Raw genomic sequence first — 17,644 nt, 5'->3', positions numbered from 1 at the left:
GTCTATTTACAGTTTTGCAGCATAGCTGCATAGCATATCTCAAGTGGAAAAGCACCATTATGGTGATTGTTCAGAAGCTGACGGCTTCTCAACAATCACCATAATGGTCTTATACCTTATCATAACTTCAAGTTAAGTATAACGACACGACACGAATTTCGTTTTGCTTTATTTCTATGAAGTTCACGCGTCGTAAGCGGTTTCATTTCAAAAGTCATAAGTCATAACAAAAACTTTCACGGTGTGGGTTTTTTCAGACCATAACGCATTCTGAGCTATTTTCTATTTTTTAGCAAAAATAACTTAAAACAAAAATGGACAAGGCACAATGGCAAGCCGCAAGGGCTGTGGGCAAGGGCAAGGGACTTTGCTTGCCTGTTACAAAAATGAAAAATAGGTATAAGAAGCAAACGTCAACCAAACATCTAAAATGTCAAATGTCATAAATCTAAATATTAATAACTAAACTTATTCCTCTGAGAACTAAACGAACTAAACGAAAACTAAAAGAAAGCAAGATTTTTGTGCGTTTTTAAACCCAGGTTATTTTATTAAATCTATATAATGTATAAAAGTAAATCAGAATAACAATTGATTAATTATATAATCAACTTAAATTGGGTGATGGATTATATTATAGCTATAAAACCGCCCGGTCGAAAATATTGTTTATTTGAAGATTTCTAAAGAGACTATGGATATAGCACATATAGAAATAAAAAGGGAAGCGGAGCAGGAATACTTATTTATCGCCGAATTTGGAGATATAGAAAACTTCGAAAAAGAGTCTGACGAAATTTTGCATACAGACTATAATGATTTGATTACCAAGTCCCCGCAACTATGTAGTTTTTGTTGTAAAATCCTAGAAAGCAGGCAAGTTTTTCTATTCTATTTATTTTATTTATATCTCTAACTAGCTGCCCCAGCAGATTTATACCGACTGCCCTAACTATTGTCCCTTTTTCGGCATTTCCCTCCATAAGAACCCTCCCTTAAATTAGCAAAATTGGAGCTATTCTCGAGTTATGTGCTTAGCCTACCTACTAATTATATGCCAAATGATATTTAGTGATTCATTTTTATAGTATTATGTTTGCCTTATATTTGAAAAAATATATGAATATTACACAATATTAAAGTCTTGAAAGCATACAAATATGGATGAAATTCACGTTTTTGTATATTGTAACACTAGCTGCGCTCTGCGGTTTCACCGTGGCTCCGCTTCTGTTGGTCTTAGCGTGATGATATATAGCCACAGCCTTCCTCGATAAATGGGCTACCCAACACAGAAATTTTTAAAATGGGACCAGTAGTTCTTGAGATTAGCGTGTTCAAACAAACAAACTCTTCAGCTTTATAATATTAGTATAGATAATATAAAACTCAAAGGTTGACTGACTAGTGATCTATCAACGTACAGCCCAAACCACTTGACGGATTGGGCTGAAATTTCGCATTCAGGTAGATCTTAGGACGCAGGTATTGTTAAGAAAGGATTTTGATCAATAATTCTAGTTCAAAGTTTGTACCATGGAAGTTTATCTTTTCCATGCAGGTGAAGCTGCAGGCAACAGCTAGTTCCTGTCCGATTAAGGCCCTTCTGGCCTCCACTCAAGCGACAGCCCAAGCCGAGGTTCGAGATCCCCGTGGCGGGGGGACGCCCGCCCGCATGTCGCTACCAGGGTGAACCTTCAGTTCACCCACGCGTCCGCGTTAAAATGTAGAAGCCCTTCTGGCTAACATTGAGAAACACTACACAAAAAAAAGCAACAGCTAGTTGAATCGTGACTAACGCACTTCAATCATATCAATAAATCATAAGAATTTTGTCGTTGTATTATTTACATAGCTTATTTTTTGTATTTATGCAACTTATACACATAATTTATATACAATTTAAACCATTTTAGCTATGCTCAACTACAACACAATATAACTCATATGAGAATTCATATTCCAAGGGTATGCGAGGCACAAGATGATTGTATATTTATATGTAAAACTGAGATTGAAGATGGTGAAAAACAATATGAAGAGCAACATGAACCTTTAACTAATTACCCACTAGATATTACAGAGAACAGTACTGAAAATGAAAACACACCACAGATAACACAAGAAAATGCAAAACAAACAACAGATAATACAATTACAAATAACTCTAAAGATATTACAATTACAAATAGCTCTGAAGATATTACAATTACAAATAACTCTGAAGATATTGCAATTGCAAATACCTCTGCAGATATTACAATTACAAATAACTCTAAAGATATTACAATTACAAATAGCTCTGAAGATATTACAATTACAAATAACTCTGAAGATATTACAATTGCAAATACCTCTGCAGATATTACAATTCCAAATAACTCTGAAGATATTACAATTACAAATAACTCTGAAGATAATATAATTACATATAACTCTGAAGATATTACAATTACAAATACCTTTGAAGATAATACAATTGCAAATACCTCTGAAGATATTACAATTGCAAATAACTCTGAAAGTAATTCTATTACAAATACCTTTGAAGATAGTACATTAACAAATAACTCTGAAGATAATACAAAGAAAGTGAAAAAGAAAAAGAAGTGCATTTGCGGAAAATCTGATTGTAAAGAGAAATCACTACATAAAGTGAAGTTAACTCTATGTGATTTGTGCGAGAAACCATTTAGTAAACTGTATCTCTACTTGCATAAGAGATTGATGCATGGAGATAAAGAATTGAAATGTGAATTTTGTAACAGAGTCGTGCAAACACAAGCCAATCTCATTAGGCATAAGCAAGTGGTACATGGAAAGAAAATAAAAAAACGTTGATATCTTTTTATTTTTTTAATACATTACCTCGATAGGATAAAAAAATAATGGATATGTTCCATATTTTTGTAAGCTTTCAATAATTTTTTTTGGTATTCTTCTAGTTAGTATAAATTATAAGGAAATTCTTAGATTAAGTATAGAATACTAGCTTTCCGTCCGCGGCTTTGCCCGCATTTTCAAAGAAAAACCCGCATAGTTCCCGATCCCGTGGGATTTCCGGGATAAAACCTACCCTATGTGTTAATCCAAGTTACCTTCTATATGTATGCTAAATTTCATTGTAATCCGTTCAGTAGGTAGTATTTGCGTAAAGGAGTAATAAACACATACACATCCTCTCAAACTTTCGCATTTATAATATTACTAGCGACCCGCCCCGGCTTCGCACGGGTGCAATGCTGATACTAAATACACTACAGAAAAACTGTGAACGTTGTATAAAAACATAGCGGCCCGGCCGGCCGGTACCGCCGCAAACGCTACGTCCCGCAATTTTTAAATCTGTAATATCTTCGAAAATATTCACTTAAATCATACGGTGTAAAGGGCCATATAGATCTATATTAAATGAACAATGTTTTCAAGGTATTTAATTGGTTAAGGATTAATGTTGTATTGGTGTAAATCGCTTCGAAAATTAGCTATTATTTGTCGTAAAAAGTAAATGACAAAAAAATGTTATTGTGGGTTATCCATAAGAGATAGACATATACCATCGCGGACTTTTCTGTAGACCTTTTCAATGTGTATAATACTTGGTACATTATTTTGATAAAACTCGTAGGGTTCAGCCTGCGTTTGCAATATAAGCGGAAAAAATGTAATTTTTTACGACATCACATTAGAAACCTCAAAAATAACAGTACTTCTCCACTATTCAATGGATGTCTATACTAATATTATAAAGAGGAAAAGTTTGTAAGTATGTATGTATGTATGTATGTATGGTTTTCACGCAAAAACTACTGGACCGATTTCAAAAATTCTTTCACCATTAGAAAGCTGCATCTTTACTGAGCAACATAGGCTATATTGCATTTTCAAAAAAATTAGAGATCCTTACAAAAAATGCAATAATGTAACCCAAGGTGTAAAAAAATCCTCAATAAAACTTCTGTCATCGCGTGCGCTGCGGAATCTATTGAAGATAGAACAAAAAAATGTTCTACGGTATTATAGAATGGATCAATATCTACAAGAAAGTCCGCGATACCATATGTCCATCTTCAGTAGTTATGTTACTACAACAACTTTTTTACGTTTTCAAAGTAAATAGAATTGCCGACAGTAATCAAACCATGTTATCGATACACATACATTAATCCTTATCCCATTAAATGATATTTTATTATAGACTGTTTCAATACCAGCAAAATACTTTTTAAATGAAAAGAATTGGATATTCCATTCAAAAGATATAACGAATTTTTAAAAGTGTTAATCTACAGAAAATAGTAGGTATACTGTTCGAGCAGGCCGTAGTGCGGGGGTCACGGAGGAATTATACCAATATGCGTCTTGACGGAACACAGTAGGGTTTTGGTCGGTAGGAATCCGACATAACCCACGGCCCCTCCCCCGGAGGCCGTGGGTATCTATAAAAGATTTCCCCACTAAAAAAAAAATAACCAGCGAGTGGCTTCAACGAACCTAAATATTAAAAAGGCCGTAGTGCGGGACGGGGTAAAGGTGATTTTCATGTGATTAAAAATTAAACCTATAGTCCGACCTATAGTAGACTTTTCACTGTAACGATATCGCTATCTATGCGGGTGAAACCGCAGGGCATTGCTAGTAATTAATAATTATACATATAAACCTTCCTCTTGAATCACTCTATCTATTAAAAAAAACCGCATCAAAATCCGTTGCGTAGTTTCAAAGATTTAAGCGTACAAAGGGACATAGGGACAGGGAAAGCGACTTTGTTTTATACTATGTAGTGATTATTAGTAGAAAGGACAGATAGATAGATTTTTTGATTTTTTTTTTCTAACTAGTTACCATTTTCATTTTAGTATGCTTGTTACCTTTTGCCCAGGTTGCCTGGAAGAGATCACTTCTAAGTGATAAGGCCGCCTAATAAACTATACTGTATTTTGTTTTGTATACTTATAAACTAGCAATAAATTTCCTATGTATAGTTTTATTGAAGTGTAAACAAATAAATAATTTGGAAAATCCAAAAGTGCACGCCTCATAATTTTTTTTAATAAATATTTATTAATTATTATTTTTGTTTATTTAATAACAATTAAACCACATCGAATCAGACCCTGAAAAATGAAAGGGTCCTATTCCTGAGCATACTCAAGCGTAAGAGAAAAAAAAAGACTCGATTAGTAAAGTATTTCGGTCGCTATCGTGTTAACAAGAAAAAGGATCCGCACATACAGACACACGGACGTCCAAGACAGAACTTTTTTAAACTGTTTTTTAACTAGTTTAAATAACAAAAATGACATCAAAAATATCATGAACGTTAAAAATAGTGTTTTTTCTTAATATGTGTGTGTATGTATTATCTTACAAGTGCAATGTATGATACATAAAGACATTTTAAGTTTGAAAAATCAGATGTTTTGCGCGAAGTGACAGTAGTACCCACCTCAACGCTTCGCATAAGAGGCGTGCAATAGACCGTAGGTACCTACATGTATTCTGACGCAGCCAAAAAATATTTCGAGATGATCCTGGTTAATTTGTATGTCTAAATAAACATTTCTCATTTTCTATATGACCCTCAACATTAGATTTTAAACTTGATATATTATTTATTAAAGTTCCAACAAAAGTGTTAATTAATGTTTGCTTATCGTACCCGTTTCCTCTAAGAGAATAAAAATTTATTTTAAGCAAAATTTAGTTTTTTTTTTTACCGGAGTTGCGAATATATAAATTAACTTATTACATAAGTATATAGTTATGTTGCTACAATATTCTCTTTTTTTAGGTCCTTTATAATATTTCTTAATGAACAATTTATTTCTTTTAATCGCCGAACTTCTTCTTGTAATGTTTTCATCTTTCGCTTCGTTTTTAATTTGAATATCTGGTGTTTTCGTAATTCTTTTCTCAACATATCCTTCGTAGGAGTATCGAATCTAGATTCTGAATCTTTAGTTCCATGGTCTACAGCGTTTACTTCAGTTAATTGTTCTGATTGTGGTCTAAATCCTGATAAATATGAGGCTGCAGTTTCTCTTACAACATTTTGGCATTCATTGGATGGTCCCGGTAGATCAGTAGCCTTATATAAATTTGAAGCAACAGCAATTTCTGAAATACCTTTTTCAACTTCGCTCTTTGGATCTCCAATTATTTGCAGTAATCCGTACAAATTTTGTGTCGGTTTTGATTTTTTTTTTACCAACCGACGACCTTTCTCGGTGTAGTAGAAATGTTCTACTTTGAAATGCGATGAGCAGACAACACAATATTTTGATGGACGCCAATAGTCATCTTGTCTGCTTTTACGTATGATAGAGACCCAATCATTGCGTGTAACAGGATCAGTTGGGAATCTGCATAAACAGAAAAAAAACTGTGAATTAAGGTAGCCATTGAGTAAAATATAATTAAGTAGGTAAGTATTCTTGTTTACTTGGAGATCAAAAAACCCAACTCAACCCAGCATCTTAAAAAAAACGAATTAAATTACATACGGGCACTAAATTCAGTACTAAATTTTGTTTCTGTACTGAACCACGTTTGTACCATGTATCAAATTTCAGCTGTACCAACCTAAAAACTAATGTCACTATCGCAAATACAAACACTAGATTTTTTGCAGCCGCCATTGTAGATTTATATTTTAACGTGACTATCGGCTTTCACACCCTCGAAAACCATGAAAACGACACCCATGACAAAACATTTGAATATTTTTGCAGCCGACCGTAATTCAATAGGTAGGTACCTATCGATTATAAATATATAAATTATTTATACTTAATATAATAAAGCTGAAGAGTTTGTTTGTTTGTTTGAACGCGCTAATCTCAGGAACTACTGGTCCGATTTGAAAAATTCTTTCGGTTAGATAGCCCATTTATCGAGGAAGGCTATAGGCTATACAGGGTGACTGGTATTTCGACGTGATCCTTCAAAGGGGTTATACTAGAGGTAATTTGCAACAAATTAAGTCCAGCTAACCAGGGGTCAAAAATGGATGGTTATTGAATTATGGTCCACTCATTTCGTCCGAAAAAAAGGCAAATAAAAGAAAGTGAATTTGCGCATCCAATTTTTTGATATGTTGTAGGGGATACCTAGAAAAGCTTAACTTGAGTTTTTCGACCAAGATTTCCTATGAGCTTTCGTCGCCATCTTGAAAAAAGGGGTAAAATTGGTTTTTCGGCAATAACTCGGCTATCCGATGAAATTCGGAAATCACTTATAAGACACTTTTTGTTCCTTTTTTTATGTTCTACAATTAAGTCCTGGCCATTTTTACTGTATCGTGCATCGTTATCGAGATATCGATCGATAAAGTAAAAAAAATGTATGCGTGTACTAGTGTACACACGTAAGAAGTGAAACTTCTTTATGACCTTATTTTTCAAAAAATAATCATCGGATAGTCGAGTTATTGCCGAAAAACAAATTTTACCCCTTTTTTTAAGATGGCGGCGAAAGCTCATAGGAAATCTTGGTCGAAAAACTCAAGTTAACCTTTTCTAGGTATCCCCTACAATATATCAAAAAAAATTAGATGCGCAAATTCACTTTATTTTTTAAATGTATATAATGAGTGGACTACTATGACCCTTTTCTTTTTGAGGTGATGCAAGTTTTGGGCAAGTTTTTGAAGTGAAACTTCTTTATCGGGGTTGGAAAAAAATTTAGTGTAACATTTTTTCGTTACGCGCCATCTTTTTCTTATCCCTACCACGCGTGATTCGACGTATTTCTGTAAAGTTGCATAATATAGTAAATTATTTTTTGAAAAATAAGGTCATAAAGAAGTTTCACTTCTTACGTGTGTACACTAGTACACGCACACATTTTTTTTTTAAACTGATCGATCATTCTTCGGCTTTCAAAAAAATATCAATTGAATGTTAACAGTGTAGTAGTTTTTTCATAATTAATTGTTTTTGGTAAAAAGACAGAAAATTTTCAAATCAAAATCCGTCATAGCTCAATAACCATCCATTTTTGACCCCTGGTTAACTGGACTTAATTTGTTGCAAATGACCTCTAGTATAACCCCTTTGAAGGATCACGTCGAATTACCAGTCACCATGTAAATCATCACACTTACACCAACAAGAGCAGAGACATGCGGGTGAAACCGCGAGGCGCAGCTGGTAAGATATATATAAAACAAGAATGATTTATTGTCTTAGTTTTACTTATAACTCTAATTTAAAAATCCTTATCTAAACTAATTCGCTAGGTACACCTCTAATATCCACATACCTACATTTTAATAATATCATACTAATTTATTAATATTTTTGTTAATCGATATTCCTGTATTCTATACAAATGACGGGGTAAATGTTTCAATGTAAACTAGCAACACCTCGGAGCAACACCGAATGGCGAATGATTACAGACTGTCATTCAGCATTCTGTCAAAGTTTTGTGATTCAAAATGTCAATAACATAAATTAATAATATGCAAATAGACAAATAATCAATGTTTACCTATGAAAAGATACTCCATCTTTTTTCTTTTGGTTCTGGGAACAGTTTTTGCAATGTTTAAAAACACAAGACGGCATTATTATCAAATATATTTTGAAGGAGCCGCTACGTGCTAACGATGTGGCGCTTCGTGCCGTACTGATTTGAGATTGTATTCGCTTTTGAATAATTTGTATTTGCTTTTTTGGCCGCACTCTCGGCGTTCCGCGCGGTCTAGATGTCTGTCTTTGTTCTATATGCTGAGGGAAAAATAATTAATTATAATAGCACAGTTTAGGCGTAGTAATGGCTAAACTGTGCTTTTTCGGACGGACGTCAAGTTGAGTGGCGTAAATTTTTTTGTGGTTAGTTATTGTCAATGGAACTGTGTATGGAACCTAAAGCGTCTTATTCACGGTCCATCCCCGACGTACGTCAGCTCAAGGTCGCGGTGCTGGATGTATCCTACTACGATCGTGCGCGCATCAAGCATGGCTAGGGTTGCCAACTTTTATTTGAAAAAATAGAGTATATTATCTGATTTTAAAGGAAGTAAATAAAGAGTAAATAAATATTTTTAAAAATGTATTTTTTTGTGCTTTTAGCAGTACCTAAAAATTTTTCATTATTTTTAAATGAATTATATGAATCCAAACATTCCAAATATAAATTTATATATTTCAAGAGCTCATTTTTAATTAATTTTTAATGAAGCTCGGTTTCTCTCTTCCCGCCACATTCACATTCATGACCGAAAAGACTCTTGCAGTAAATGCTGAAGTGGCGGGAACAGAGAGTATATAGCTAATCATTTTAATAAATAAATAAATAAATAAATAAATTTTTTCAAAACAAACAAATTCGTCAAGACATTTTTTTTTTAAATAAATTGCCATTTTTCTACAGTGGACTTTTGCATAAAATCTGTGTTATTCATCAATTCGCCTTGGAGTTCTTTTAAAATAATAACTTCTGAATATAAACTGTCCATGTGTACTAGGTTAATCCAAAATGATAATTGGGTATTTCCTGTGTACAATAAAAATATAAAATAACAGTTTCTTGCTTGCTCATGTAGGTACTCATTATGTAATCACAAAAAAATCATATCAATAGGCCACGTTTCGAAGTACATATTTACATTATTTTCTGTTGGCAACACTGATCTGCTGTACGTCCGCGCTATTCACTGTCCATCTGCACGACGTTCGTGGTGGTGGGGGTGCTCGCTGGATGAAAAATTGGTCGTGCACATCCAGCAAGATAATAATAATAATTATTGACGTACGTCAACACTATTCACTGTCGTTTTGCGTCGTGCATCGTGTATGACCTTGGCGGGACGTTCGTCAAGATGGACCGTGAATACGACGCTTTATCTGTGCCACAGCGCAACGCAATGTGACTCATTAATTCATTATAATTATCATGTTTCTGGCATAGCAATATTTCAATAAATTATTGCGTATAATGAACATTTTTTACATTTCTCCTATAAACTGTGTTTAGACCTTTTGAAAATTGTTTGTGAATAAAATTTTTTAACTTTTAAAATTTTTAAACGTTATGTCAAATGTCATTATTTAATATTTGTCTCGTTTTCGCCGTTTGTTCTCGTTTACTTTTGTCTATTTTTTCTTGAGTTTTTGGAATAATTTTAAGTTTCAAGCGTTTACAAAATTGGGTTATACACATTTTAATTCCCTTTTGCACTTAAATTTTAAATTCAAAAAGTATTTTTCAACAAGGTAATGGGTAAAAACTCGGAAGTTCCTTTGCCTCGCGTGAGTTTGTTTTGGTTCTACCTTGGTAAACTTTGTCTTAACAGTTATTGAGTAGATAATCTTATATAGAAGCAAAATAAAGCAAATCGACATTATGTTATACAACACCCTTATTTCCAGAGAATGAGTCGCGACAGTATATTGCTCAAAAAGGTATCATCCACTGGTATTCACAAAAATTCTAAGAAACGCAAAAGGAAGAACAGTCGTAAAATAAGAAATTTGTTCGATAAATTGAGGAATGAGAGTTCCAATTCAGAGTCTACCTCAAATGTTACAGTTATCGAAATTACTGATAGTAATTTAGAAGCTCCAACTGAGCAGAATGCTGCGATAAATCCTATCATAATCGCTGATGATGATGTGAATGATACAAACACATTGAATATTGAAACACCTCGATCTGATATCAATATATGTCCGCTGCAATGTTCCACACCAAACTCATCTAAGTCACGTACATTAACTAACTTCAATGAAGATGTTGTGAACTTAACGAAAGAGATAAATAACGATTCCTATTTAACAATAGATCTAACTGCGGAGAGTACATTAAATGCATCTAAAAGACCAAACGCAGTGATAGATTTAGTTAACAATTCTCAAGAATCAATTGACTCAAATATTTCAATGAGTGGAGATTCCGATGTAACAGTTATTAATACACAAATAACTAAAAAGAAAGTAAATAAACGGCAAATGCAAAAGTTTGCTAATGGTATTGCTCAAATGGATTCCTCAGAACGGGGCAAGTTATTGGAATTCATTGCTCAGAAGATTTTTAATGGTTGCAATGTTCCACACAGTCCGAGAATTAGTTTACATAGCTTAAAAGTAAGTATATTCTAAATATATTTTGTTATTTTGAGTAAAATTAGGTATACTAATAAGAATAATATTTACTGTCATGAAAATGGTATATTTGGGAATGGTCTCTTATGGATGTAAACTAATAAAAAAAATGCGTGCGTGTACTAGTGTACACACGTAAGAAGTGAAACTTCTTTATGACCTTATTTTTCAAAAAAATAATTTACTATATGCAACTTTACAGAAATACGTCGAATCACGTGTGGTAGGGATAAGAAAAAGATGGTGCGTAACGAAAAAATGTTACACTAAATTTTTTTCCAACCCCCATAAAGAAGTTTTACTTCAAAAACAGTTTTTTCACAAGTTAAAATTGAAGTCTTTATTAATTTCTTGATGACTTGTCCATAGATTGGCTATTTTGAATTATTGAATTTTTGATAACTATTTAAATTCAATAATCAGTTTTGTAAAAATGTTATTAGTAGACATCGGATTATATGCACTAACAAAATGCCAAAATATGCATGCAAATATGCACTAAAAAAGGCCGAAATATGCACTAAAAACGACTGATATGCCTAAAATATGCACAATACAAAATCAAAAAACCTTTATTATTTTATATATTTAAATCAAAGATTGTACAAATACAGTGAAATTTTCATGAAATTTAGTATAGTTTTTGTGCCAATATACAATTAGGCATTTTTACCTAATTTTCGAGCGCAAATTTGTGACGTTTGTCACCCGTGAGCCCAGTGTTGCCACCTTAGACCTTTCCGGGCTAAATCTAGCCCTTTTTTGGAATTCAACCCATGTTTTAAGTTTTAGGGTAATCTAGCCCTATTTTGAATAGCTCAAAATTTACTTAAAATGGAGCCTATTTTGTAATTTTTCGCCATTTTACCATGCCAAAATAGGGTTTGTTTACTCGTTGAGCGTTCTGATTGGCTAATTAAGGTTAGTCGACCAATCAAAACTCCCGTTACTTAACGAAATATGCACTTTTGGGGAAAAAGGCTAAAATATGCACTAACGCCGTAATTAGCGAGTTTTATGCATTTGCATATGCAAATATGCAAATACATATAATCCGATGTCTAGTTATTAGCATTAAATTATTTCCTATATATAAATTTTGAATCATAGTTTCACACTTCAAAATATTAATTGTAAAACATATATTACAAAACCTACAATAAAATAAAATTTTAGAATGGAGTGAACTGTGCAACAGAAACTGCGGAAGACACATATATAAAAGAGGTGATCCTTGGTCGAGCGCCGTCCAGAAATAGTATAGGTAGTAACATATATAACCCAGAGAGAGATATTAAGAACAAAACTGGGTTAAGAATGGTTGTGATCGACGGCAGTAATGTTGCTATGCAGTGAGTTTTTTAATTTAGTTGGCTTTTAGATTGTTTATTTATAATAGTAATAAACTTTTATTTTTGTAAGGACCGATTTTTTAATGCTTGGATAAAACTTATTCATCAAATAATGTATAAAACTACCATTTTAAAAACGTATTCTAATTGCCGGTATTTGACAGTTTACGTGACATTTTAATATTATCGTGTAATACTTTATTGGACGGATCAGTTTTAACCAAGCATTGAAAAATCGGCCCTTAATCAAATAGTGGTTGTAGGTAACATACAAAAATAACATTTTTTTTACTTATTCACACATGTAAATGACAATATGATAAATTGAATTGGTAGTTATAGATAATTAATTAAGGGAAAATAATTATTTATGAAAAAAAAGTATAAAGTAAAAAAATAAATCAACAGAATAAAATATGATGGAGGCTGAATGAATAAATTTGACATTAAATGATATACATGAATATAAGATTTAATGAAGTACATATTAGGCTTGGTTGCACCATATTTTAGTTATAGTTAAAAGTGAAGTCCCATGTCCCCCAGTGGGGTAAGGGGCAGATGCATTATACATCTGTTTCACTGATCGATTTTCTTTAGGGACAAGTAGGTGATCAGCCTTCTGTGTCCTACCAGACCAAGACAATTTTTTTTCTTCGTCACCACCGGGGATTGAACTCAGGACCCCTCGTTGTTACGCTCACGCGTCAACCACTGTACCAAGGAGGCGGTCATACATATTAGGCTTGGTTGTATCATATTTTAGTTATAGTTAAGGTTCATGTCAAATTTAACAATATCAGTAACATAACTTTTACACCAACAGCAAAATAGGTTGTGCCAGCATATTTTTTAGAAGTTAAAGTTATCAATGTCTCAAGTCGAATGTCATCTCATTTTGTATTTGACTCCTCTAACAGTTATTTAACGTTGACAATAGCTTTAACCAATGAAATTCGAGCCATAGATTTTATCAGTTAACTGCTATACCATAATATGTATAATTTTTTTCAGACACACCAAAGGACGAATATTTTCTGTGAAAGGTCTCAAGATTTGTATTGATTACTTTGTGAACAGAGGACATGTAGTCAAAGCTTTTGTGCCACATTTTAGGTAATATTTCATTTAATACTTTCATTTAATTTATACTAGCTTACCGCCCGCGGCTTCGCTCGCTTTGTCTCAAACCTAATAAATTATACACTAAAACCTTCCTATTGAATCACTCCTTCCGTAGTTTTAAAGATACAAAGGGACATAGGGACAAAAAAAAGCAACTTTGTTTTATACTATGTAGTGATGTATGTACATACAGTCAAAATCGAATCGAAATAACGACATCGAAGGGACTACTCATATTGAGTCGTAAAAACCGATAGTTGTAACAACCGGATTTGAATTTTATCCCTTTCTTTCCAAACAGTTGAAATTGTCGAGTGTGATACACCATATTCTTTTGCTAGGTCTTTGTTTGGAATTCCTTTCTCTAGCTTTGAAATAATACGCGATTTTTCTTCGATATTGATTTGTTTTCTTTTTTGCGACATGTTACAATTTTCACAGTTAACTCAACAATATGTTTTGGTGTGCCTTGTGTAAAGATAACGGGCCTTGAGGCTACGGCATGCATGTGCTTTGTTTCTTAGAATTACAAAAGACCCTAAACTTTGATTACTTTTACGATAATAGACATTGACTTTTATACCGTGCCAGATGTGGATACAGTTACCTATTCAAATTCTTTACAATACAGCTGAGCCCGTCGTTCTACAGATATAATTCTCCGAAAATATTAACCAAATGTGGTCACTTAATGCGGTATGTCGTAGTAAACAATGTCGTAAAAACCAATGTTTTCGATAAGGCGGTCATATAACATTCAGCCAGGACCTTTGATTTTGGTAAATTTAACCGGTATGTTGTTCTAAACGATGTCGCCATAAACGGTTTTGACTGTACTTCTATTTTATTAGTAACTAGCTCAATGCCTGTGTAGTTTAAGCTAATAATTATTATAAAGTAGCCTATCTCACTCTCTCATACTATAAAATCTTTCATTTTGACATGAAAGACAAACAAAAATACTTCCTATTCTATTACTCTCAATTTCCTTTGACGCCGCGAGTAAAGCCACGGGTAATTGCTGGTTATGAATAATTCGCCTTTATGTGAAACACTAAATGTTTTAAACTTCAAACTAAATGAGATATGATGGGTTTTTTTAACAAACACATTCCTCGCTACACATTCTCGCATATTATTGGTAGATAAACATCCTAAAAGCTTTATTTTCAATTCTTTTAATGTGTTTAAATTATAAAATTCAAGTTGTAAAATTATTTCAGATGCAAAAACGGCAAAAGCACAGATGGTCATATGTTAGACCAACTAGAGAGGTTAGGGCTTGTTGTTTACACTCCGTCAAGAGAAATACAGGGCAGAATGATCACTTCTTATGATGATAGGTAAGTTATTATAGAAGTGAAACTTCTAAAGACGCGTTGAGTGTGTGTGAACATTTTAACGCAGTATCTTAAAAGTAGCTGTTTATTTTTGTAACTTATGAAATCCTGAGCACATAAAAGGAAGTAGGTCATTTTGTAAATTAAAAAATCTCAGACTTGTTTCATTTGAGAGAAATTTGAGCAAACATATAATTGTTTTCATTTCTAATGCTAATAAAATTTTAATTCGTTTCTTGTTGGTGACAGCCCTGACACTTAAACTCGATACAAATAAAAATGGAAAATAAAATAAATTTCACTTCAAAAACAAAATAAATAAGTACAACATTTTTGAAGTGAAACTTCTTTAGGCGCGTTGAGAGTAAAATTTCATGGTCGCGTCATGGCAATACCGTCACGTCATGGAGTAAGGCGACGATTTTGGTATATGAATCTTGACAAAGTTTCACTTCTGACACGTGTGCTCGGCACACACACTTTTTTGTGGCTTTATTTAGTATTATGGAAATTTTAGAGTTGATATTATATTGTGTATAATAAGACAATGACCTATTTAAGTAAATGTAACTAGCTGTTTGTCCGGGATTCGAATGGGATAAAAATAATGTAAAATATATCCTGTTACTAAGTAAATAATATTACTCAGTAAATATGTAGTTTTCTAATGGTAAAAATTAAAAATTTAAGCATAAATACTAAGCATATTTTTCAGTTCAAATCGTAATTAACAAAATAATACAAAAAATCTAATTATATATGTTTTAGTGTAAAAAGATGTAACAGTAAACCATAGATGATAGATTAAAAAATATGTCAATTATGAATTTTTTTTATTTACAAAGATACAAAAAATTTTAACGGATTTTAAACGCGATTTATTCATTATATTATTTTTCCGAAATTTCTCCGTGTCTCCCCGTGACCAGGCTCGCTGTAAAGTGTTCGATACGTCGGGAAAAATAATATAATGAATAAATCGCGTATAAAATCCGTTAAAAAATCTTTAATTTCTAAATGTCGTCAATTCAAAAACTAGAAAATACTCACATACAAAATATTACAATTAATTGTTTGTTTTCAGTGTAGAATGAATAATTAGGGGAATAAATAATCAGCCAACAGGTTCTTTAATATTTATTTATTATTCCAGATACATAGTACAATGCGCGGCAGAATTCGACGGCGTTATTGTCTCTGGTGACAATTACAGAGATCTTCTGGCCGAAAATCCAAGATGGCGGTTCGTCATAGAGAATAGACTCTTGCAATTCACATGGGTCGGCGATATGATTATGTTCCCTAAAGATCCTTTGGGAAGAAATGGACCCACATTGGAACAATTTTTAAGGCATCCATTCCCGAATGAACAAAATTAAATGTCACTGTCAAATATTTTTTTTAATAGTCTGTAGTTGTTAAAAGTTGTGATGTTTTATGTAGCCTCGAGATTTATGTAAATTTTTCGCGGTTTCGTGAGGTTTTTTTTAAGTATTCTGCGTACTTTTTTTCATTTTAGGTATGAAAATCTGTATTCTGTACGAACTGTCAAAAGATATTTTTTGAAAATTTATGTAATTTTTGGAAAAAATTAGTGCGCAGAAAATAACATGATCTCAAAGACTGACTTTACTATTTTAATATAAGATAGGTTACGGCCTCATATTCTTAAAAAACGTTAAATTTTGTATATTATAATATTTCATTTATAATTCGTAAGGTTTGTGTCTATGATTTTCTATTAGAATATGTATAAAAACAAGTTACCAAGAAAGATAACAATTATTATTAACAATATATTAATTAGATTTCATAGGAACACAATGTCTTCTCAAATTATCCGAGAGCTGTTGATTTTGTAAATAATTCTAATTTTGTTGATTCTTTTTAAATTTGAAGAAGATAATAAATATTTTAATTTTATTTTTTGTGTTTTATTTCGTCTTACCAATCTGATAGTGTTTTCTGTTTTATGAAACATGTTTCATTTATTAACACGCCAACAGTTGTCTACCGTAAAGTTTACCGCTAATTTTTACCCGACTACGGCGAAGCAAAAGGAGAGGTTATAAAATATTTGACCTGTATGTATGTGAGTATGGATGTTCATCTGTTCCTTCATAACTTGTAAACTAGTTATCTTAACGGTGTTATAAAAACGCAAAAAAAAATTGAAATAAACATTCAACAAGTTGGTAGGTACTTAACCTAATGCACTAATAAATATAATTATCTATAAACAACATTAAGTGACAAAAATTATTCTTAAAACTCTTTGTTTAAATTGAAATAAGCTTTCTTGAAAAATGTGACTATTCGACACCAAATAATTTTTCAATTTAAATCATGATTTAAATCAGTAGTTTCTGTGCTTAGCTCGCTCATGAAATTCTTGAACTTATATTATAATATATTTGTGTAGACAATCTATCTTGTGAACAGACGAAAAACGTGATCCATAGAACTAGATTACTTATTTTTAATTATAATTTATATTGGAAATACTTAGACATAGGTTAAGGAAACATATGGTCGAAAATAAAACACACAAATTAAAATAATATTTTATTCAAATAAAGATTTACAACCGCAGAATTGAAAACAATACAAAGCTTCGTGCATATTTGGCATATAATAGCGTGTAAAAAATATTTTAATTACAAAAATAACCCTACCTAGTATCACTTTCCTTCATGCAAGCTCTTCACTTATT

At 32.4% G+C, this 17,644-nt stretch overlaps 2 protein-coding genes across 6 annotated transcripts; one reads left to right on the top strand and one right to left on the bottom strand.

The window, feature by feature from the left end:
* The first annotated feature begins 476 nt into the window (after window positions 1-476).
* LOC149898573 (NEDD4-binding protein 1-like) lies at window positions 477-16,854 on the top strand. 5 transcript variants are annotated; one of them, XM_090114960.1, is made up of 7 exons: window positions 477-542; window positions 641-876; window positions 10,383-11,096; window positions 12,291-12,466; window positions 13,481-13,582; window positions 14,815-14,934; window positions 16,085-16,854. In XM_090114960.1, exons 3-7 carry the CDS (start codon window positions 10,386-10,388, stop codon window positions 16,308-16,310), a joined length of 1,335 nt encoding a protein of 444 aa, XP_089971086.1. In that variant the 5' UTR covers window positions 477-542; window positions 641-876; window positions 10,383-10,385; the 3' UTR covers window positions 16,311-16,854. The 5 variants fall into 5 exon arrangements, with proteins under 5 accessions (XP_089971086.1, XP_089971090.1, XP_089971088.1 ...); XM_090114961.1 differs by lacking the exons at window positions 477-542; window positions 641-876 and adding an exon at window positions 10,008-10,287; XM_090114959.1 differs by lacking the exons at window positions 477-542; window positions 641-876 and adding an exon at window positions 10,009-10,262.
* On the bottom strand, window positions 5,150-9,225 carry LOC149898574 (protein MBD-R2-like). The gene is made up of 2 exons (XM_090115128.1): window positions 8,500-9,225; window positions 5,150-6,368 (listed from the first exon to the last, which is right to left on the bottom strand). Exons 1-2 carry the CDS (start codon window positions 8,574-8,576, stop codon window positions 5,768-5,770), a joined length of 678 nt encoding a protein of 225 aa, XP_089971254.1. The 5' UTR covers window positions 8,577-9,225; the 3' UTR covers window positions 5,150-5,767.
* Window positions 16,855-17,644: the final 790 nt, after the last annotated feature.

This window comes from Colias eurytheme, chromosome 22, assembly GCF_061535395.1.
Source record: "Colias eurytheme isolate Ceu_HAF_F1 chromosome 22, ilColEury1 Martin Lab GWU primary, whole genome shotgun sequence".
In the NCBI taxonomy this organism is placed as follows: domain Eukaryota; kingdom Metazoa; phylum Arthropoda; class Insecta; order Lepidoptera; family Pieridae; genus Colias; species Colias eurytheme.
This window is presented reverse-complemented; position numbering and strand designations above follow the sequence as displayed.